This window comes from Chlamydotis macqueenii, chromosome 2 (genome assembly GCF_036417535.1).
Source record: "Chlamydotis macqueenii isolate bChlMac1 chromosome 2, bChlMac1.mat, whole genome shotgun sequence".
NCBI classification, from domain to species: Eukaryota; Metazoa; Chordata; class Aves; order Otidiformes; family Otididae; genus Chlamydotis; species Chlamydotis macqueenii.
The window spans coordinates 8,521,549-8,543,803 of NC_141557.1; the positions used below are offsets into that span (position 1 = coordinate 8,521,549).

General features: G+C 49.6%; 1 protein-coding gene across 1 annotated transcript; it reads right to left on the reverse strand.

Annotated features, from left to right (window-relative positions):
• Positions 1-9,364: 9,364 nt before the first annotated feature.
• On the reverse strand, positions 9,365-19,332 carry SHH (sonic hedgehog signaling molecule). Its single transcript, XM_086741637.1, has 3 exons — positions 19,024-19,332; positions 14,157-14,418; positions 9,365-10,594 (listed from the first exon to the last, which is right to left on the reverse strand). Exons 1-3 carry the CDS (start codon positions 19,330-19,332, stop codon positions 9,888-9,890), a joined length of 1,278 nt encoding a protein of 425 aa, XP_086597763.1. The 3' UTR covers positions 9,365-9,887.
• Positions 19,333-22,255: the final 2,923 nt, after the last annotated feature.

The following is a 22,255-nucleotide window of genomic DNA, read 5'->3' on the forward strand; positions in this document are numbered from 1 at the left end:
TAATATTTGCTTGTGTTTCATTCTCAGCTTCAATTCATAACCAAAGCGCAGACATTTCCTCAATGAGAGAAAAAAAAACCAACCCTAAAACCGAACGCTTTACGCTCACTTGAAACATTTTTCTGCTGCAAACAGCAACTCCAAGGGGAGCCCAAACTGGACTTCTTTTAAATTTGTAAAGTGACAATTTGCCTCCTTGGGAACCTATAGCATGAAATCTGACTTTTCTTTCATTTTGGACATCTGGGTTTTATAGCGCCCTACCCTGCTGGCTCCTCTTGTTGTGGAGTCACAAGCGCTTGAGGCCCAGATGAGGATGCCGTGCCACAACTCCCTCCGAATTGGCATTGCTGACCCCAACCACCCGCCCATTCAGCCCCTGATGGGACAAGGGACTGCAAAGAAACACCCCCCTGCCTTGATGAGTGGCAGCATCCTGCCTATCGCTAAGTGTAGTTGGTTTATTCCTGTTTTGGAAAAACTAAGTCCTCCCTGCACCTCTGGGATCTGAGCCAGGGAGGTGGAAATCCCTTGGTGGTGCCTAGGTCCTTCTTGCTGTGCATATATCAGCTTCTGCTGCAGCGTTAGCCAGGGCCCACCAGCAAGATCCCGCAAAACTTCACCTTTTCTTCTGCACCCAGTAGTGTTCAACAGCTACTGGAAGGAACTGGGGGACCTGATGAAACAGAACAGCCCCACATGCTCGTGGGTACCAGCTACATTCCTCCCACGGCAGCACCACCAGCTCAGTGCCACAAGCACTGACAAAAGCAAGACACTGGAGCTGATTCAAAATGAAAATGCTTCAGAAGGGCTCATCCCATGTCCTGTGCTCAGGGCAGAGGATGCCTGTCTTTGTGCTTGGGAATCAAGCCTCTCCCAGAGGTGGAGAACAGCTCTGTGTGTCATGGCATTGGTTGCACGGGCTAACGCGCTCACTTTCCCTGAACGAGCCCTTTTGCATCCACAGACCACAAAATAGAGTTCCAAGAGACTCCCTGGTGTCTCCATGAGTAGGCCAGGGGGCAGCAGGCAGGAGAGCTGTAGGCTGTTCTTGTTCTGTGTCAGACGCCTTGGACGGCTCCTGGGGCATCGGGGTGAGTCACCGAGACAGAGCACCGGTGCGCAGATCCAGCTGTGTCATGCCCACGCCCAGCCGCTGGTGCCTTCTCCTGTCCTTTCCACGAGTTGGCCAAAAACTGGGCTTTGGACCATGGGAGGTTCCTGACATCCCAAAGGTCCTGAGCAAAAAGTCAGTGTTGGGTGGGTGTCAGGCAAGCCTCCATTCACACCTCCTCGCCTTGGAAAGCGAGTGGTCTTAGTCTTTTGTTTTCTCTCCAAGAAACACACCACTGCTTCCTTTCAACAGTAGCTGCATTAAGGGAAATGTCTTTCCAGGGACAGCTCCCCATGCACTCCATGGTGCTGCCTCAGGCCTCCATGGTTTTTTTATCCCCACAGCGCTGCCTATCCCCCCTCCAGATTACATTAAGCAATGTGATGAGCACCTCTCCCATGAGCATCTATCTCTTCTCCTTTCCTTCCCCCAGGGGAAAATTGAGTGGGAATAGTTTTAATTAACTGCACAGTACGTGCACGGTGTTTATACCAACACAGGCAAGGCTGAACAAGTGTACTTCGCTCTTGGAAAGAGAGACGATGAGGTTTGCGGCTGCTCTGAAGTCCTGAGCTCGTCCCACAGTGGAGGACCAGCCCCAGAGAAAGCTCTGGCTTTGGACTGCACTGGGCTTACCCCAGCATGGACACAGAGGGGGAGTGAATATGTCGACACCCAGAGCTCTGTCACTCTGCAGAGCTGGGGGAAGTCAACAGGTGCCCCACAACAGAACCGCTGGATGAGTCAAGGAGGCCCTAAATGTAACCCAGCACCCCATGGGGACCATCTGCAGAAAATAGAGGGCTGAAGTGACATTTTGGATTCAGTTCTACGTTAGGACACCTACATCCAAACACACAGTGGCAGGTGTTTATGTGAGCTCTTGGTGTCTCAGCTCTCTCATCAGTCCATGGAGATCTTGACCTCTGAAACCTCTCCAGCCAACCAGTGGGTACCTACTTCAGGGGGACCCCAACTGCCCTCCGTGCCCCACTGACTGCACTACGAGACACATGGAAACACAATCAGAAGCCAAACTTGTGTCTTAGCCTTGAGCTGACTACTGCCTTGTGGATCCTTCTTGTGACTTCTGTGTGTGGTGCAGAGCTTAACACCGTGTAAGAACCAGCTGGCCTCTTTTCCAAAGGTATTTAGAATGGACTTAAAAATCCCTCAGGAAACATGCTTATTTTATATCTAAAGATGCCTAGTACTGGCAGTTGTGAGAGATTTAAAAATTAAAGGCAATTTATTAACAAATATTTAAATAAGAGGGTTTTCAAATAAGCCACCATGTAAAGCATCATCCTTGGGTTTCACCATGTACACAGAGAGGAGATCCCTCAGAGTGACAAGCAAGCAGTAGATGGTATCTGAGTCACGGTGTTTCTCATCATGCAGACCACATAGACCACAAAAGACTACCCTCAGAGATGTTTTTCTGCACTTCTCTGATGAAGGCAGAGAGACAACAAGCTACTTGCTCAAAATCAGAAGAAACCCCATCAAAGGAGCGAAGACCAAACCCAATTCACTCAAAGCACAGTATCATCCTGGCAACTTGTTTGTCTGTAATGAGGGAATTTTTACTGCTTTCTCCTTCAGCTGCCATTCCTACGGCTATTTATAGTTTCACTTCATAACCAGTGGTTAATATTTTCAAAGTAGCCTTAGCCTGTGGTCACCCACACAGAAGATGTGGCTGATTCTCCTGCGCTGCTGAAGAAGTGTTGCCCAAAATACTCAGGATCTTTTTGCAAGGGACTGCAGGGAGCTGTTGGCAGAGGAAAGATGCCCCGCTGCCTTGGGAAGAAGGTCTTGCTGAAGCCACCGTGCTCTGCAAGTCTGTGTGTGAGCTTACAGAGCTGTTATCTTCTCCTGAAGATGTCCCACATAGGGTTTCATGGATTATCTTTTTCTTTTTTTTCCCTACTGAATTTAGCCCCTCTTTTCAAAGAGCAGCTGCATGCTCCTAAAGGCATGAGTTAAACCTTACTGCTCTTCAGGTCAAAGACCAGTATTTCATGCCTCCTCCTGCACTGTTGTGTAGTGACAAAGTTCCTGGTGACTTAAGTGGGAGGGAGGCTGCGTCCTGGGAGACAAAACTTAATTGAGTGTAATACCACAGGGCACGTAAAGTAGGACAACACAGCCTGACCTCATTTTGCCCATACATAACCCTGCTGACATCAGTGGGAGCTGCACACATGCAGGCAGGAGATGACATTTGCCCACTCTTGGCTGCTCTAGGGAATTCCTGCTTGCCTGATAAATTCTATTATTTAGTCGTGCAATATGAAAGCGAGGGGTACACCGAGCAAAGCTGAGCAAACACAGCTCAGCTCCCTGCCTGTCTGAAGTTGTGGAAAGACTCCTTTTGACGCTGGTGGTTGTTGGATTGAGCCCACAGTACACAGTGATTCATAATCATTTTCCTCAATGAAAGCAACCAGGTTGGTTTGTTGTTATTTGTGGGATCACATGATTCATTATTTGCAAATATTTGAATGGCAGTTGGACTTTCTGATGCCTGTGAACCCCGTAGCTTCCACCGGTTTTAGCACAAAATGGTTATTCATACAAATACTGTGCCAGAACAGACTTGTTTGATACTGTACATTTATGAGGCTCCTGCTTCTCTAGAAAACCTCTGTGGAGTAGACAGGGCATCACCTGGCAAAGCCAACAAAGCTTACACCAAACCGGTGACTATTCCAAGGGAATTGTTCATGAGCAATCCTGAGACTAGTATTTATTTGCACTCATCACAGTCTAATAATTAAAAACAGTGCTTACTGCTGTAGAGAAAAGGATGGGGCTGACTTACAGAGCAGAGGTTAGCTGGGCGCAGTGTTTTGGCTGCCTCTGCTTGGGGCAGGCTGCAGGAGCAGCAGCAGAGCTCAGCAGACCTCTGAATGTCCCAGATTCTGAACCTGGGGTTTCTTAAAACTATTCTTGTTTTAACCCTTGGGTTTCTTTCCCCTCAGAAGAAATACAAAGAGAATATAAAGGGAGATTCTCAGTAGATAGAATGTCATACTGCAATATTTAGGCAAAATGTTAGCATACTTAACAACACCAGTTACCCAGAGGGGTGGTAGCTCTCCATCCTTGGAGATGCATGGGACCAGACAGGAGAGGGCCTCCAGGAGCCTGCTCTAAGCCAACCCCATATGGGGCCCAGGACCACCAGAGACCCCTTCCAACCTGAACTGTTGGAAAAAAAACGCATGAAATATTTTAGTGCTCCAAAGTAGTCAAAGCCTGAGCTGTACCCTGTGTGTAAAATAAACTCCCTCCACCCAGCGAAACCCTGTGAAAGGCCTGCGACATAGTGCCTGTGTGTGATGATACCAAAAGGATGTTGCTGTAATTGCACACAGATTTATCATCCGTTCCCTTGTAGCAAATGCCATCCAAAGACTCAAGGCTTGGAATGATACGGTGTTCCCAAGTATATTGTTCCTGTGAGAACATCTGCTGTTCAAGGGACACATCATGGTGTCCCAGGGAGATGGTCCAGGCAAGCATCGCCCCAGCGATGGGATGAGCTGGGAGAGGATGGGATCTCCATGCCGTCCCTGGAGCCGAGCGAGCTGGACAGAGCCGCACAAAGCGCACGGTGCTCCTGCAGCATCCCTGCTCCCCTACCCATGTCCGAGCCCTTCTGCCCCTGGGCAGCAGCCGGATGCGAGTTTGGTGGCCAAGGGACCCTCTGCAGTCACACCACGCAGAGCATCCCTTGTCACCTCTCCTCCTTGGTAATACGAACAGACATTTGTTTACACTAAACTGAGCAAATCTAATATTTATTTCACATTTAGGTCACAGGACATCAAAACAAATATTTTTACCCCAAACAGATTTCCGACCTTGTGGTTTCACTCCTGATTTGCAGAAATATTTGCCTGAAGATCTGGCTTGCTCTCACTTAAAAATAGAAGGAAAAGAAGTTATATAGGGTCCTGCACTGGGCTTTAAGGTGACAGCACAACTCCCTGTGCACCCAGATCGGTTCTGGATGCCCCTTTTGATTTTACTGGAAGCAGGACAGGATTATTAAACTCATATATCCTGGGTTTGCTCTCTTCTTTTTGGTCCTAAACCCCGAAATTATTTAAATATGTAAGCCTAAACAACCCAAATGCAAAGTGTTAAAAATTATATTTAACAGTCTCAGCATAAACAGTGCCTACAGGCCTCATCCTGCTCCCATCAAAATCTGAGACAATCACATCACTTGTAAAGATGCACTTTTTAAAGATTATTTTTTCCCTTTCAGCCTGTGTAGGCCAAGGATCACATTAACACTGCTCCACTGAAAGCTCTGAAATGTTCTACAGATGGAAAATTGACCTTTGTTTCTGGTAAAGTTTGCACTAGTTTTAAGGCAGAAACTGCTGAAGAGAGAATTTCAAAAGCTTAGGAAATCTAGTGGTCCCTTATGGCTTGGGGTAATGAGTAAAATAAAACGCTCTTGCTGATTGCCTTCCCCCTGTAATTGAAATAGATGTTATACTGGAGCTGCCAAACTGCTGCCCAATTATCACCCAACTGGGCTGATTTACATCACCGGCTCAACCTCATCTTGATGTGAAATACTTGGGAGGGCCAATGTAAACATATTTATAGCCCAGTAGGATATGCAGAGCTCTTAATATAGGGATAATAATATGATATATGTACACATGTATGTGCGTGTATATGTAAAAAGATACAGCTAAGAAAACTTTCCTATGTGAGGGCAGAAAGAGCTGCTGGCTGTGGCACAGCATGGCTACCTGGATGTGAAAGACCTGGCTTACTTCAGAGATCGGCTTGGATTTTCATTGCACAGTGGACATGGTCCCCTTTTTACTGGGGTACCCATGCTTCCCTTTGGTGGGTTTACCTGGTGTCTGAGCACCAGGGCACTGTGTGAAAGATCGGTCAGATAAATATGAAGTAGCCCCAGTCTCATTAGGGTCACTTCTCACGTTGGCTTGGATGGGGAAGGCGGGGAGGACAGATGGGCTGACCTTCAGGGCATTTCTGTCTCCCCACAAAACCCTGCCAAATGAGTTGGCTTGCAGAGCCACGCTGTATTTGGCAGGTGAATGCTAGATGGTCTATATGGCTCTAGGCAGGAAAAAGTGAGCTTGCCACCATCACGTGAAGCAGCATGGGCACAATTCCTGCCATGCTTGAAGGATCCCGTGCCATATCTCATGGGACTCAGTGCTGGGCTTTCCACATCCCGTTCAAAAGTGGGAAAAACCGCAGAGCTGAGAATGTGCGATAAGAATGCCATCACATAACAGACATTTCAGGAAGTCTCTGTAATTTCTTTAATTATTCAGACAACAGAGCACAAGTATAATAGTTTCAAGTACATTCTTATACATTATTTTAACAGTAATAGATATTTAGTCATAAACTATTCTGTAGCCACCGCTATGTGTACATTTTATACAAACTATTGCCGTACTTGGACCCTGAAAATGGATGGTGACAACTTCTAGAAGTTTTGCACAATGGTATGACAGTAAATCCTTCATACGAGAGCTGTAGCTATAGGTTGGATGGGTCCATCTAACAAATGCATACCACAGAGGGGTGACACAGACATGAGGCGCCCAAGAAAGAGATGTAATAAATGTACGGTGAGGGAGGCATATAGTCACTCGAAACACGTGCGATGGAGAGCACAGCATGGCGTTTGTTTACTTGGCAAAACAGGTCGATCCTACTATAAGACAGCATCTTAACTTTTCTCACGCCACCAATCTCTGAGGTCGTCTCGGCCTTTTAGTGAAGATTAAACATGGCAATGTCTGATATATGGTCCCTTACCAGGACACGTACCCTACCCTGACACAAACTTGGGCTCTTTTTCATCTCAGTTATGATTTAGACCAAAGCCCCCAAGCCAACAGCTTTAAGTTTGATCACTGGCATCCCTAAAGACCTCCATTGCCTGACCTCTGGAGAAGGTAGGCTCCAATACGGTTGGTTTTTGAGTATAAAGGCTTTACAAAATGCCAGCTGTTGTTCAGAGACAGGGGTAAGAGAGCTCAGGTGCTCAGACACCACCATACAAATATCAAACTCTTACAATAGAAACTCTTTTGTTCCTCAATCATGTTTTCGCATGCCTCAAACCAACTACATTGACAGCCCAATGCACCAGCAGACCCTAGAGACAGAGATGGCGGAGTCCGAGCCGGGGCGGATGGTGGGTCCCCGGCACCCACCAGGCAGTTCACAGTCCCTCGTAATGCGCCACACCAGGTGGGCAGTAGGGTGACTCAGTTCCCATCCTGGCGGTCCACACCAATGCTGCAGCATGCCAGCTGTGACACTGAAGTCTCACCATCCCAGCCATGACCAAACTTCATAGGGTGGAGGTGGCCCTGGACTAGAAGCTGCTGTGAAGGAGAGATCACATCCATCCGTTAGGGTTTGACACGGGGGTACCCGCTTCCAGGACTCAGTCACCAACTGCTGGCACTGCTCTGGAAGGTCCCAGGCTTTGAGTGTGGAAGGGCATGGTCTGCACTCTCCAGTGGTGGTCCCAGGCAGGAACATCCCAGAAGGAGACCTGGAGCTGCTGTCTATCCCAATGGAGGAAGCGGCTGCATCTCTGGAGCAAAAGGCTGCCCGATGGATGAACATCCTAGACCAGCGAGTAATGAAAACCGAAGAAAAGATGAGAAGACATTCAAGGAAAGCTCCCTTCCGGCACGATCCTGTCACAGACGTGCACACACACGCACACACAATGTTTTGCAAAATTTTTAAAGGGATCCTGGAAACCCTCCGGGGAGGAGCACACGGTGCAGCAGAACCTCACTCATCAGCACCCGGTGAGGACGAGCCCCTCAATGGGGCTTGGAGCTGGGACCAGGCAGAGGACGCAGCACTGGTCCCACCATCCATCTTCTAAAACACATCTCCAATATGTTCACCCGTCAGTGTCTCCGGATGGGCTCTAATGCGTTACAGCTAAGGAACGTCTCTCAGAATAAAAGAACAAATTTTTATCCCTTTTTTTTTTTTTTTTTGGCAAAGGGTGTTTTGTTCTTTTCTCAGTGGCCCCATGCCCCACATTGTTACTCCGGCGAGGTGGCCAGTGAAATCTGATGGTCATGTCCTTCTTCCAGCTTCAGCCAAATGAATCTCAGTTAATTCACCAAAGTTAGTGTTGCTCCCACAAGGTGAAGGCACCTGCCTGTCTTCAGATTAACATGCTTCAAAGGGCAAACTACATTTAATGCCTTCAGAAATCAATTTTAAGAGATATCTGCAGTCTCTGGACCAGACCAGGAGATGAACAGGAAGCCGGGGCTGGAGCTGGAAGAGGGGAACATCGTCTGAGCGCGGACGGGGAGACGGGGCTCCAGCGAAGGGAAACTGCATCTCCCTGTCACTTGTGCGAATAAGTGAGGTTCTACTGTTAGTACAAGAGATTCCAGGTTACGTGTGGATGTGATGGATTCATTTCCTTAATTAAAGTACCAAAATTAAAAGTTATAAGCAACACATCTAAATAAAATAATGGGCATTCCTTTAAGCATCATGTTTCCTAAACCAATAAGCAAAAAGGAAAAAAAAAATGGGATGCACCAGGAACTCTTAGTTATTATATACTAACCAGACTGTGCATGGCACATTTTATTTCTATAAAACTATTAAAACTATTACAAAATATTCAAAAATACATTTTAGTAAATTTACAGCAGTTATTTCTCAATTTATTAATGCAAAACATCCTTTTCTCCCCTCTGTACAAACTACTGTCTCCATCGTCACAGAATTGCCGCCACGTGCGCTTTTTAAAAAATATTATTTTCTAATAAATTTTTTTGAAGTTAAAAATAACAAGGTTTCTTACGGTTTTTGCAAATAAAAAGTTTGTGTAACAGTCTTGACTTCCATGAACGTGGCCAAATGGTGTCTTTACAAAGCAAAACATGGAAAACAATACAGGAAATGACGTTACATTTGAAACTATTTAAATTAAAATAATATATTCTCATATTTTACACTATTTCAAAAAACGAAATGTGATTCAGTTAAGTATTGATCTCTCAAAAAAATCTAATTTACAATTCTGTGTATAAAAATATAATTTACGGACCCCCACGAAGTTTGTCTTTTTTTGTGTGTTCGCTTGTTTTTTAGACTTGCTGAAATGAAGGAGCAACACAATGGAGAGATGGGAAAGTACAGAATTTCTTTCTGAAAGTCAGGACACACATGACATGTAGAAAAATAGACTCTGCGCAGTTTTGCTTGGCCTCACAAAATAATTTTTTCCCCTGTGAGAACAGTTCACATGATAATAAATTATCAAAGAAACTATTTAAGGCTCTTGAAGGTCCGGTTCATATCATTTAAAACATCTATTCAAAATACCAAAGAAATAAATATCCAGGAGAGGAGGAAAAAAAAAACCAACAACAAATAAAACAACAAAACAAAAGAACAAATAAAAATATATATATATTTATAAACTAAACAGAACAGAACTTCCCGGGGTCTTTGTTTCCCTTAAAGTCTACTTTGGACTGTCCTACTTAATTATTATTATTTTATTATTATTATTTTTTAAGTCTTAATCCGTACTCTCTTTTAAAAATAGGTATTTTTTTTCCTTTTTTTTTTCTTTTAGGTTTTTCTTTTCCTTTTTTTTTTTTTCCTTTTTTTCTCCTTTCTCCTTTCTCTCTCTCTCTGTGTCTCTGTCTCTCCCTCGGAGGTTGGCGGGTGGCCAGGGTGGCACGGGATGCTCTCAGCTGGACGGCACCACCATGCCCAGCGGGTGCAGAGAGTCACTATCCAGCACCCAACTGCCGATGCGGTAGAGAAGGCGAGAGTACCAGTGGATGCCGGGGGTGGTGGGGGCACCCACGGAGACCCAACTGCCGGAGGGGCAAAGGGTGGCCAGCATTCCCTGGAGCAGGCGGAAGGGAGCGAACGCCCAGTGTGCCCAGCTGTGCTCCTCAATAACAGCGTAGCAGGAGGCCAGCACTTGGTTGATGAGGATGGTGCCCTGGGCAGTGAGTGGAGCGTAGGCTCCCGAAGCCTCCTCCCGCAGCGAGACGCTGTGCACAGCTGCCGGCAGGAGCTGCCGCCCGCCCTCGCCCAACACGTAGACCTGTTGGCCCGGCCGTACGCGGCTAGCAAAGAGCGCCCTGCTGCTGAGGGTCCCCTCCTGTGACTGGTTGTGTTGGGGGGCCACGAAGAGGAGATGGGCGGCCGTCAGCAAAAGCCGGGCCCGGGGCTGCCGCGTCTCGATGACATAGAAGAGCTTGTGGGAGCTGTCCTCCCAGTCGAGGAAGGTGAGGAAGTCGCTGTAGAGCAGCTGGCCCTCCGCGTCAGCTACCAGCACCCGGTCCCCAGGGCTCAGGTCCTTCACCATCTTGGTGCCGCCTTGCTCCAGGTGCACTGTGGCCGAGCCAGGGAAGCAGCCCCCTGATTTGGCAGCCACCGAGTTTTCTGTGCAATGAAAGAGGCACAGCAGGGTTAGAGGGGGTACTCGCCAGGCCAGGGCATGGGGACATGAAGGGAGACGCTGCTTCCCCAGACACCCCAACCCACCCGAGAGGCATGGGTGCAAGACATCCCCACCATGGGGCACATCCCCACCAAAATTCCTCCATCCTCATCTACCACCTTGCCCTTTTTGTGCTCAGTGGGTCAAGTAAGAGCCCCCTTCCTGCCAGATTTGAGCTGATGCGTCTCCCTGGTCAGGAGTTACAGGAGCCCTTTATCTTACTGAGGAAATAGGCCAAAATATTTCCCCTGAAAAAGCTGTTCCAATTCTCTTCTGGAAGAGCTTCCCACTTGGATACTGTTTGCCCTGTGCCCAATGTCAGATAACTTGCAGGCTTTCAAAGCCAAGTGCTTTTGCTGGAATAAGATTTCTCCTCCTCTAGGCGAGGAGCTTCCCCCGCAGCTCTCACTCAAGGAGCCCATCTAGGGCAGCAAGCAGCAGAGAGCAGGAGGAGACCTTGCCTCCAGGAGCACATGGATTTGCCCATCGCCCCACTGGAAAGCAACAGCCTGAATTTCCTGAGCCCCCTTCCACCAGCCCATATGTGACCCTGTCCTGTCCCCCAGCCCTCGCTGCCCTCCTGCTTGGCATGGTGGCTGCTCAGGCATGTGGCATTCCCCGTAATATCCCTGTCCGGTACCTCCACTTGTCTGGTTCACTCCTTTTTCCAAAAAAGATAGATGCTGTTCCCTGTCCTGGGGTGCACGGTCCTGGAGCAGCCCCACACCTGTTCCAGACCCAATCACATCCCTCTTTCACTTCCTCCCACTTTCAGAGATACTCAGAGTTTAGCTACTGAATGCCGCTTTCCAGTGCTCCCAAGAGACATAATCTCAGGTTTAAAGGAAGCAGAAATGGCAGTGAGACTTTACTTCTCTTGCAAATCCCTTTCTGGAAGCTCAGCCACATGCGGGGTCGTGGCAGAGAACCTCTGCCCTGTTCCAGGCAGGTCTTCAACTTAACCAAGAGACTCCAGGCTGCTCCTAAAAGCTCTGATTTTCTATATATTGTGTTGTAGCCCATGATATGTCACGAAAGCAAGTGTCTTTGCTACAGCTGTTGACATTCCTCATCCCTCCCTTGCCCTCCTCTGATTTCTTCCCTCCCTTTCTACCCTCTTCTTCTTCTTTCTTCTGCCCTTCCCTATACCAGTTAAAGGTCCTGGTGATTTAGTTCCTAAAGATGAGCAGATTTAATATTTTGCCTCTGCAGCTGGTGCTGAAGCTCCTATGATTTAAATAAACCCTTGGAGTGTCTCCTAATGACTTTCTCAGGGAAGACAGGAAGGGCAAAAATTAGACTGTTATTGATTTGCTAACGACTTTATCACTTCTCCTTCAGCAATGAAGCAGTGAGATCTCCAAGGCCTCTTCAGGGAGGACACGGCAACAAACAAGCTATGTGCTTTATGTAGAGCCCTCCGCTAGCAAACTACACCTTCCTACAAGGCGGCAGCAAAGGTCTGCCTTGAGCTTTGTTTGCATATTCAGGGACTTGATGAATAGATCTAGTAGTGCAGCAGCTCTACAAACACGCTAGTGAATTGGCAGAGGTGTGAAAATCTGCTTCTTTGAGCAGCGTTTGTTTGGGTTCTCTAATTAAAATCCAATAAAGGATCAGCATTGTCATTCTGATTCATGTAATAAATGCAGACACTCTTGGAAGAGAGGACACTTCCATTTTTTTCCCAGCTTCTTCCCCCCCCTTTTCTCCCCCTCCCTATTTGTTCAGGTGCAGAAACCCTATGTGCCAATTCACACACATACTCTCCAAAAAACCCAGGACCTTCCAAGCACTATTTGCACAGCAGAGCCACTTTTCCAAGGCACTCAAGATGTGTATTTGAATTTTAAATGGAGAAGCTTGCTCTAAATACTTGCTGGAGCGCATTATCAATGTCCCTTTTACCACCCCTGCCTCTCCCTCCTCTGTCCTGGTGACAATAATTCAGGCCTTGGGGGAACTCTTCTTTGCATTCCAGTCTCTGGGATCATACTTTTTGCAAACAGAGATCTAGATAAAGAATCTTCCTGCCTGGCATTATGGAGTTTAATCTTCTCATAAGATGCTCTGTCATTAAACGAGGTTTGGACGGTTTGAAATCAGGCTGAGCGGGTGGAATTCAAGCCTGCTGCCTTGCAGCCCTCCTGGTACAGTCACACGACCCTGCCTGACACCCTCTAAATGTTGCCCCCCACGCCCCTGTGTGCCGCATCTCAATGAGCAGCTTGGGGGTTACTTCCCCTCCTATGAAATACCCGTGGGGGTGGATTAGGGGGTGCGCTTGGGCTAAGGTCATCTCCTGCCACAATTGGACACCTTGCGCTATAAAGCCCGTCTTCGCTATTGAAAGGGATGTTTCGTAGCAGCTCAGGGCTGATAGCTTTGCAAGGCGTATTTTTTTTTTTTCTTTTTGTGCTAGAAAAGACCGGGGAGCCGAACAAAAGTGGAAGCAGGCTCTCAGGACAAAGCCTGAGTGGGCCCGGAGATGTGCTATCCCGGCTCACTCCATGGGGAGCTTCGGGCTGGAGCGGGATGGGGGCATGAACCCCGGTTGCAAACAGGCATGGCAAGGCCAGGCCAGTTTCTCTGCCGTGAGGCTGCTGGTTTTGAAGCAAACAGCTATATTTAAAGAAAGCCCATTATTTTCTTTTTGCAACCAAGTGTTTCTTGACACTTCCAGCCGGCTGCTGGGCTGGAGGATGCCGTTAAAAGGCGCTTTAGCTGCCACGCAGAAGGGTGGAGGGAGGCAATGGAGGGGGCTAGCATTTGCCAACCATTTTGCTCCCCCCCCAAAAAAAAAGTGTCAAGAAAATGAACTCGGCGAGTCGGGGATTTCTTGCGAGCTGTTCCCGGGTTGAGACAGCGTGTGGCGTTGTAAGCACAGGGGAGGGGAAAGAAAAAAATTATATGTGTGTGTATCCCTATCTGGGAATTTCCTAGTGGCTACCGCTGAAGGAGGCAGGGGACCACGTTCGTTATTTATTTTCCTGGCCGGCTCCCACTCGGAGATTAGTGATCGCGAGTAAGGCGTGCAGCCAGCGGGGCGGCTGGAGACGGCCACGAGTGTTTGTGTTGAACATGGATGGGGAGAGCGGCAATCCCCACGAGGTGGTGGGGGGGGGGGGGGCGGGGGAGAAGGGCGTGTGGCTGCGGCTTAGCCCTCCTGGGAAGATTGGGCAGGCAATCACCCAAAAAAAAGATGCCGTCGAAAAGTGCTGCAGCTGGCTGGGCTTTTTTTTTTTTTTTTTCTCCCACCTTTTTTATCCTCCCCTCTCTCCTTCCTTCCCGCACCCCTGGGCCGGCGAGATCACTAAGAGGCAAGGGGGAGGCAGGCTGCGCCGTCGGGGCCTCCGCTCCCCATCCCCGGAGGATCCCCGACGGGACAGGCAGGGCTGATGTGGGGCCAGGGAGGAGGAGCCCGGGAGGCAGCGGGCAGGGTAGGGGGAGGCTCCGGGGAGCTGAGCCGTGACGTGTCCCCCCCCAACCCCATCCCCACCTTACCTGCTTTGACGGAGCAGTGGATGTGCGCCTTGGACTCGTAGTAGACCCAGTCGAAGCCGGCCTCGACGGCCAGGCGGGCCAGCATGCCGTACTTGCTGCGGTCCCGGTCCGAGGTGGTGATGTCCACGGCACGACCCTCGTAGTGTAGGGATTCCTCGGAGTGGTGGCCGTCCTCGTCCCAGCCCTCGGTCACCCGCAGCTTCACCCCGGGCCACTGGTTCATCACCGAGATGGCCAGGGCGTTCAGTTTGTCCTTGCAGCGCTGCGGGGAGACGGGCACACGGGGAAGGGAGCGTTGAGAGGGGTGCTGCAGGCAGAGGCAGAGCCCCCACTTCACCATCCGCCCTCCCTAAGGCCGCATCCTGCCCTTCCTCCCTAGCCAAACTGTCGACATTTCCTTCCCCCCTCCCCCCCCCCCTCCCCAAACCGCGCCGCAGGACGGCCCGAGCCACGGCTGAGCATCTTCATCCCCGCTGCCAGGGAAGGATGGGGAAGCAGGTGAGGAGGAAGGTGAAACTTGGGGAGAGGGGAAGAATTAGGGGTGAAACACCAGACAGATCCACCGGGAGGGAGCCGCCTCCTCCCCCGGCACCCGCCGCAGGGGCAGGGAGACCCCTCGGGCCCCATCACCGGCCGTGGGGTGCGAGCGTGTGGGTCCTAAGCCACTTGCACCCGGCAAATTCCTGCAGCTAAGTGCCCCGTCCCCTTCCCAAGAGCGAAGTTTCTGCCGAGAACAAACACTTGCCATATATCTCAGAGTCACGGATTCCACGCCACCCTCCCACCCCCGGAATGTCTCTTTTCAGCTTAATTCTGTGTTGAAAGGGGTCTCAATACATGTTAACAGCCTTTATGAGCTGGAGGGAGGAGTGGGTTTTTCTAAGTTTTTTCTCTTTTTTTTTTTTTTTTTTTTTTAATCTCCCTTGGCCCATCACTCACGAGAGCCCTGAAAGTAGCGCGGGCTGGCAGCATTCACCCCACGCCAGCCGTGCCCCCGCGCTAGCCTGCAAAGCCGAGCAAATCCACGCAACAACACAGCTCTTGGTGGGAAGGCGAAAAGCGAGGGAGGGCCAAGGAGGGAAGTTCAGCCAAGCCAGGGATGCTCTGCGACCTGGGAGACCCTTTATGTGGAGTGAAACGTTTTCCAAGCCCCGTGGAGAAGGGTTTTCCACCGCCCCCCCCGGAGCCACTGGCATCCCCGGGGCTGAGCCGGAACCCGGCGAAATATGGGGGGCGAGGGCATGGGGAGGTTGCAGCCGTGTGGGGAGGTGAGCTCTAAATGAAAGCCTTGAAGTTTGGAGAGGGGCGATTCCTATCTCAGCCCAGGGGGGGAATAGACACGCCGGTGGCGGGGCAAAAGGACTCGCAGCCCGCCCAACCCCCCCCCCCCCCCAAAAAAAAAAACCAATTAGGAAATGAGCACACAAAGCGTTGTAAAGCTAAAGGTACCGAGTTACAAACACGCCTCGCCAACTTTTTTCCCCCTGTTCGCGAGGAAAACAAGGCATGGGTATACCCGACGTGGCTCTTTCGGTGCGAATATCGCTGCGGGTTAAAGCCCTGACGGGATGCAGTGAACCGCCCGGCCCTCGCTTTTCCTGGCCTGGCTGGGATGCTCGGCCTTCTGCAGCACCCTTCTCCTCAGTGTGCTCCCAGCACGCCCAGTAACACACCGCAGAGGCCTTGGCGACTCCCAGAAAGGCAAAACTCCTCCATGATCCCCACGACGCTACTTTTAGGGACGTGACAAGGTTGCTCAACAAGAAAGTTCCAGCCTATCTATCAGCAGCCATAAAACACAATCCCAGGGACACGCAGGTCCCCGAGAGATATAAAACGCAATTGTGAGCTCACTTTGGACTCTCTGGCCTCCCTTTTTATGGAAAGGGCCGGCTGTTTGGGGTTCGGCACCGCTCCCGACAGCAAAGCACAGCACAAGGAAGTTGAGTTTGATTTTTGTTTTTTTCCCTCCTTTTCCCTCACACCTGAGAGGATGGATAAGCTCCTGCACTGACTCACAGAGGGGAAGGTAGGAGAAAGGATCAATCATCTCAGCTATTGCTAAGGCCACAGCCCTGCGGGACACGGGTGCGGGGCCGGGGTGCGGGGCTCCAGCCCCTCCGGCCCTGCCAGCACCAGTTCCCGGCGAAATAAAGGAGGAGAAACGACCTCCTAAAGGACTTTCCTCCCTTTTATGCTGCCTGAGCTGGATTGTCAGAGTCAAAAGCCGTGAAGCCCAGACTATTTATTAATTCATTGGGTCGTGTGCCACAAATCAAGCCCAATTCTGTTCAGCCACCGTGAAGCTCAGCAGGGCTGCCTCCACCAACGCTTTGTGTGGAGGCGAAGTTGTTCAACAAGCCCTCTCCTGCCAGCTCCTAATCTCTTCACAAATGAATTGCTTGAAGGAAACACTTAACAGGTACCTGTCAGTGTAAACAACCTGGTGGGCTTCCTAAATGCCAAGTTGATCTCTAAATTCCTCACATCACGCACCGGTTGTGTCTGCGTTAGACGAGATTGCTATTTTATTTCATACAAATTCCAGCTTTATCATAGTGACCTGGCCTCCTTATCTCTTCCCTGGATCCAGCCAATGGCTGGGGTGGGGGGGGGGGGGGTATGGAGAGGAGGAAGGGGAGAGCCTTCAGCAAACTGCTGTTGTCACCTGCGAAGTTGAGAACCTGCCTTACCTACCTCTGTTTGCGGTCGGGTTTTTTTTTTTCCCTTTTTTTTCCCCCCTTCCCTTTCTGGAGTTAATATTAACTACCGGCTAATGCATTCAGCAACTATTCTGCAAGTTTAACGATTCTGTTCAGGGAAGATCTCTCCATGGTTGAGGGGCTGGCGAAGCAGGCGTTTAAAGGCCGGGATTTAAGGAGAGGTTGCTGGCCGAGGGAGGGAGGGAGGAAGAGAAAAGCAAAGCAAGGAGGCCGGCGGCGGGACGACACCTCCGGGCACTGCGGACCCGGCCGTGCCCCCTCCCCAGCCCAACCGAAGGGTCCCGGTCCGCCTCCTCACCTCGCTCCCCTCTTTGCCACCGGGTACCCGGCTCAGCTCACCCTCCCCCAACCCCCCCTCTCCCCCGCTTTGTGTCTAAGCACTGAAACCCCCCTTCAAAAAAAAAAAAAAAAAAGAAAAAAGAGGGGGGGGAACCAAACCCAAGCCCAACCCCAAAAAGTATTTGTTTTCGTTTCGTTCGTCTGAGGGAAGTTGACAGCAGGTCAGGAGTTCAGAGGCTGCCGGCCCGCCTCTCCCGGCTCCCCTCGGCCGCCCCGCTCCCCACACGGGGCCGCGGCCGCGCGGGGCTGGGGATGCGCGGTGCCCCGGCGGGAGAGCGAGCCCGGCCCCCGCGGAGGGAAGGGGCGAAACCCGAGCCGCCACGATCGATACGAGGGGAGTGAAGTGGAGCTGAAAATGCGGGCGGGTTGGGGGGGGGGCGAAGGGGAGAGGAGGGGGATGCGGCCGCCTCGCACCGCGGGTGGGGAGGGCGGAGGAGCGCGGGTGCGCAGCGGGGACGCGGGGGGAGCGACACCCGCACCGCGCCGCTCCGCACCCCTGCGCGGGGCAGCGGCGGGCGGGCAGAGGCGGGCGGCCGCGCTGGGAGGTGCGGTGCGATTTAAGGTGGTCGGGAGGAGATGGTGAAGGCAGCCGGTCCCCCGCCCCGCGAGACCCGGCAAACGTGCGGAAAATCAGGGCAAGGAACGGGGAGAGTTTGGGAAATTCCACCCCCCACCCCCCTCACACACCCCCCTTTCCCCGCGTCCGCTCCCCGCCTGGTCCTTCCAGGCCAGTCCTGGTCTAGCGCTGAAGGTGGGGCTTAAACGTATTAATATTAAAAAAGCGCTGTTGACCTATATTTGGAGGAAACCCATTTCCAGTGCCTAGATTGCATGTAGTTTCAGAAACTCCGGGATTGGCAGAGCAATTGACTTCACCGAGCTCTCTGTCGAGCATGAATAATAATAATTACGAGGTGACTCGGAGAGGTTCTCTCTCTAGCTCTCCTTTTTTTTTTTTTTTTTTTTTTTCATAAAATGGTTCCGCAATCTGATTCCACCCGAGATCCAATATTTACCCAGTTGTAAACCTTGTGCCATCAGATTTTTTAAGACAGAAGGTGATGCAATGCCGATAAGTTGCAAGTCCCTCCCCTATGGAAGTACCAGAGCATTGGCGGCGAGCATCCTTAAAGAAATATCAATATATTTACGCTCTGATGGGCACAATCGCAAATGATGGTATTGCAATACGAGCTATATAATACGGAATCAGGAGAGGAATGGTCGATCCGGCTTCAGCTGCCTTTTGTGAGTGCACGACTGCATGCCTACTAAATTTAGAATACGCTCGCGAGGGGAAAAAAAATAATAATAGTGCTGAAGGCTAAAATGAAATGAAGCGGAAAAAAAAAAGAAATGAGATAAAATATATATTAAAAAATCAAGTCAGCAGGCGTAGCAACCGAGGACTGCGTTTGTAATAATGAGTGAGTGGCCCGGCGGTCACTATACACTTGGGGTCCTCTGAGCTGTATGCGATTCGTTTGATCAAAGTGCATCCTTGGGGACAAATGCAAACAGCAATCGCTAACCAAGTTACAGGGAACGCCATGGCACGGTAACGACTGTAAGTATCACACAGATTTCCCCCACCAAACATCTCGCCAGCTCCAGCCCCTGCTAACTTGTCTGGGGAGATGGTATTTACATTCAATGGGGGAAACTAGCCGAGTTTGGAGGGGCGGGGGGAGGAGAGGGAGAGGGGAAGAGGGGGGGGGGCTTTCAAAAATACTAAGACAGATGCGTCCTTTAGGATTGCTCAGAGAGGTTAACAAACACAAATACAGGTATCTCTGTGGCTCTACCTGAGTCATCAGTCTGTCAGCTCCCGTGTTCTCTTCATCCTTAAAAATAATGTCAGGGTTGTAATTTGGGGTTAGTTCTTTAAATCTCTCGGAGTTTCTTGTGATCTTCCCTTCATATCTTCCACTGGCCCCTAGGGTCTTCTCTGCCACATTGGGAATAAACTGCTTATAGGCTAAAGGGGTCAGCTTTTTGGGGTGTCTCCTTTTTCCAATGCCCCTGCCTGGTCCACAAGTCAGCCCAGAGGAGACTAAAAGAGCGCAGATGAAGCCCACCAAGAGAATTCTTGTCAACAGCAGCATTTCGTCCATTGAATCCAATTACTTCAAAGCTCTCTGTGCCTATCCCTGGCTGTCTCTCTAGAGCTCTCTCTCTCCTCCTATGTCCTTGTCTGCTTTCTGAATCGTACGCTATCCACCGATCCCTAGCGAGACAGGTGCTGGAATGGCAGGCTTTAGGTCGCTGATAACGGAACACATCGGAGTTTGGTCGGGAGACAGCGAGCGAGAGACAAAAAAAAGGGTCTGATTTTAATGGTAGCAAAGCAAGACGCTTGTGAGAGGAGTCTGCCTTTAGTTCTATATTATAGCTGCCAGGGCCGAGAGCTGATTGGCCAAGGCGAGACAAGCTTGTCTTCTGATGTTTTAACCCTCAAAAAGGCAACAAATTCTTGAAAGATTTTTTTTTTTCCTTTTACCTGAAGGGCTTGGAGCTGAGAGGGGTGGAGATCGCGCTTTCTTGGGATAACATCAATTACACGCTGGGTTGTTTCATTATTTTTTTTTTAATTTTTTTTTTTTTCAAAAACTTTCTTGGCAGAATGGTACATTTGTCAGCAAGAGGAACAGATGCCTCTGTGAAAGAGGCAAAAAAAAAAAATAAGATTAGCAGGCTGCCTGAGTGCAAGTCAAGTTTCTAAGGGCAGCCGCGGCTAAATAAAACGCCGAATTATCGGGGAGCAGCGCAAATAGAAACGTATTGGGGAAATATGAACGCCCGGGGTGGCGGGGAGGGGGGGGGGGGCGACGACGACGACGAGGGGGGGAATAATGCCATTTAAGAACTCACCCACCTAAGTGGCTTTGTAACAGGTTTCTTCCCCCACCCCGAAAAGGGAGACTGCTCTCCCTCGTCAAGACATACATTTTTAAAGACACTCGCCTTTTAGCTGACAAACGCCCGCGTTAAAGGCAGGGGCGAGCCGGGCTGATGCGAGGCGGCACTTGGATGAAGTCAGCGTGTCTGCCTCGCGGCTCGCGCAGCGCTGGGGAGAGGTCGAAATGGCACTTTTCGAAAAATAAAACCCGGGCTATCACCGAGCCTGAAATAATATTACGTCTTCAGAAGTGCGTGAAAAGTCATCTGATTAAAAATAGATGGTCTCCTGAGCGCGCTGGGGCTCTACCCTTTGTTTCTTCGGCCGATTCAGGCTCTTACACCTCCTCGCGGGGTGTCATTAAGTTTTTAAGAAAAGCATCGTGTCGGAAGCATCCGCAAACACAATTAACAGCGATCGATCCAAGCAAAGTGAATGGAAAGGGGAGAAGTTTAATGTTAAATTAATTGTTATCTCACGCAGCGTGGCAAGTGATGTCTTTATCCCGATCTCCAAAAGCGACTGATCAGACAAAGGTGTTGAGAGACGAGCAAAACTGCAGAGATGTGGCTGATAGAGCAGGTTAGACAGAAAAGCAGAGTCCCATATGAACAAACACTTTTCTGCCTGCAAAAAGCTCATTTGCTTTTTCTCCTAAGAAAATACAATTTGTCCTAGGAGCTAGAAACTTTCAGGAGTCTTTTAATAAGTCTTTAAAATACCGGGACGGCATACTGAAGTAACTCAAAGTCCACACTCTCAGAAAAAAAAAAAAAAACAAAACCCCACAACAAAACCACAACCAAAAACAAAACCCCAAAGACCCCAACTTTATTTAAGTTGGTTGTTTTTTTTTTTTGGTTTTTTTTTTTGTAAAAACCTCTTTGGGGTGAACAATTATATGGGAGTTTTCCGGTCTGCGACATCGAGCTGAGTCGTAATCAAGTTAAAATCTGTGAAAACTGACTTTAAAATTAGTTTCTAAGTGCTAAAAAGCTGTATATCCGTAAACTGCAACAAGCAGGGCAGCACGGACTTTCAAGGGACAAAGTGATCTTTTTACGTAAACTTTAGAAAAAAGCCGAAAGAAGTGATCCGAAGGTCTCACACCGACTCTAACCGCTGCTCTTCCCTCTTTTTAAGCCTATACTTTTCTTCTGGTACTTAACATTTTTAAAAAGAGTTTCAGTGAATCATTGATTTCTCTTTCCCCACTTTAGGAGTTTTGACTTGGGAATGGGTAGAAAGTTAGAAAGTCAGCAGCCTGGCTTCTAAGTTTTTATCAGCCAACTTAGTTGCAGAAACAAGTTGTATAACAGCTAAATACCTGCTTCATGCTATTAAAAAACAAAGTTAAGTTTTATCTCCCCGTCTGCGTGCATGCGAGAAGACAGATACAAGGAATATATAATTTATACAAAAGAGGGTAAGTTCTTTTGATGTGGTTGCTTAAACAGCATGACTTGATATAACAGTTGATTAAACAGTGCCAAGGAATAAAAGCTGTTCTTAATGGTGTGGGATCCTGCAAATCTTTTATCACCCCTCTTACCTTGTCCCCCTCCCCGGGGAAAGATGATCGATATCCCAGGCACTGGAAGGGGGGAACATCACAATGAAGAAGTTTAAGGAATAAGGATAAACTCCCTCATTATCAGATTGCCATATGTACCAAGCAGTTACCCAAAGATTAACAGGAAAGGAAACGCAAAGAAGGAATTAATTAAATGCAAGTAATAAATGCGCAGGGAGGGGGTGGGTGGGGGGGCAAAGGGAGAAATCAAGAAAAGTTGTAACTGTGGGAAGCTTGAAATCACCCTCCTATCAAATTAGATGTGAAAGAAAGCAGAGCTGGGGGTGCGGGGAGGCTCTGCTCAGCTTCAGCCCAGGCTGGAGTTGGCCGCGGCCCCGCCGGGAACTGGGCAGGGGGGGTCAGGGGGATCGGGGAGAGATGGGGCGGGGGGGGGGGGGGCAGGGGAACCGGGAGGGGGGTTGGAAAAGCCGAGGGGATGCGCCTGCCTCTCCTACCCACGTTGAGCTTGTGGTTTTTTTTTTTTCTTTAATTGCCACAACTTTTGGGGAAAAATAACTCACAAGTACCCCCCCTAAACTCACAGCAGCGGGTGAAGGCACTGGAG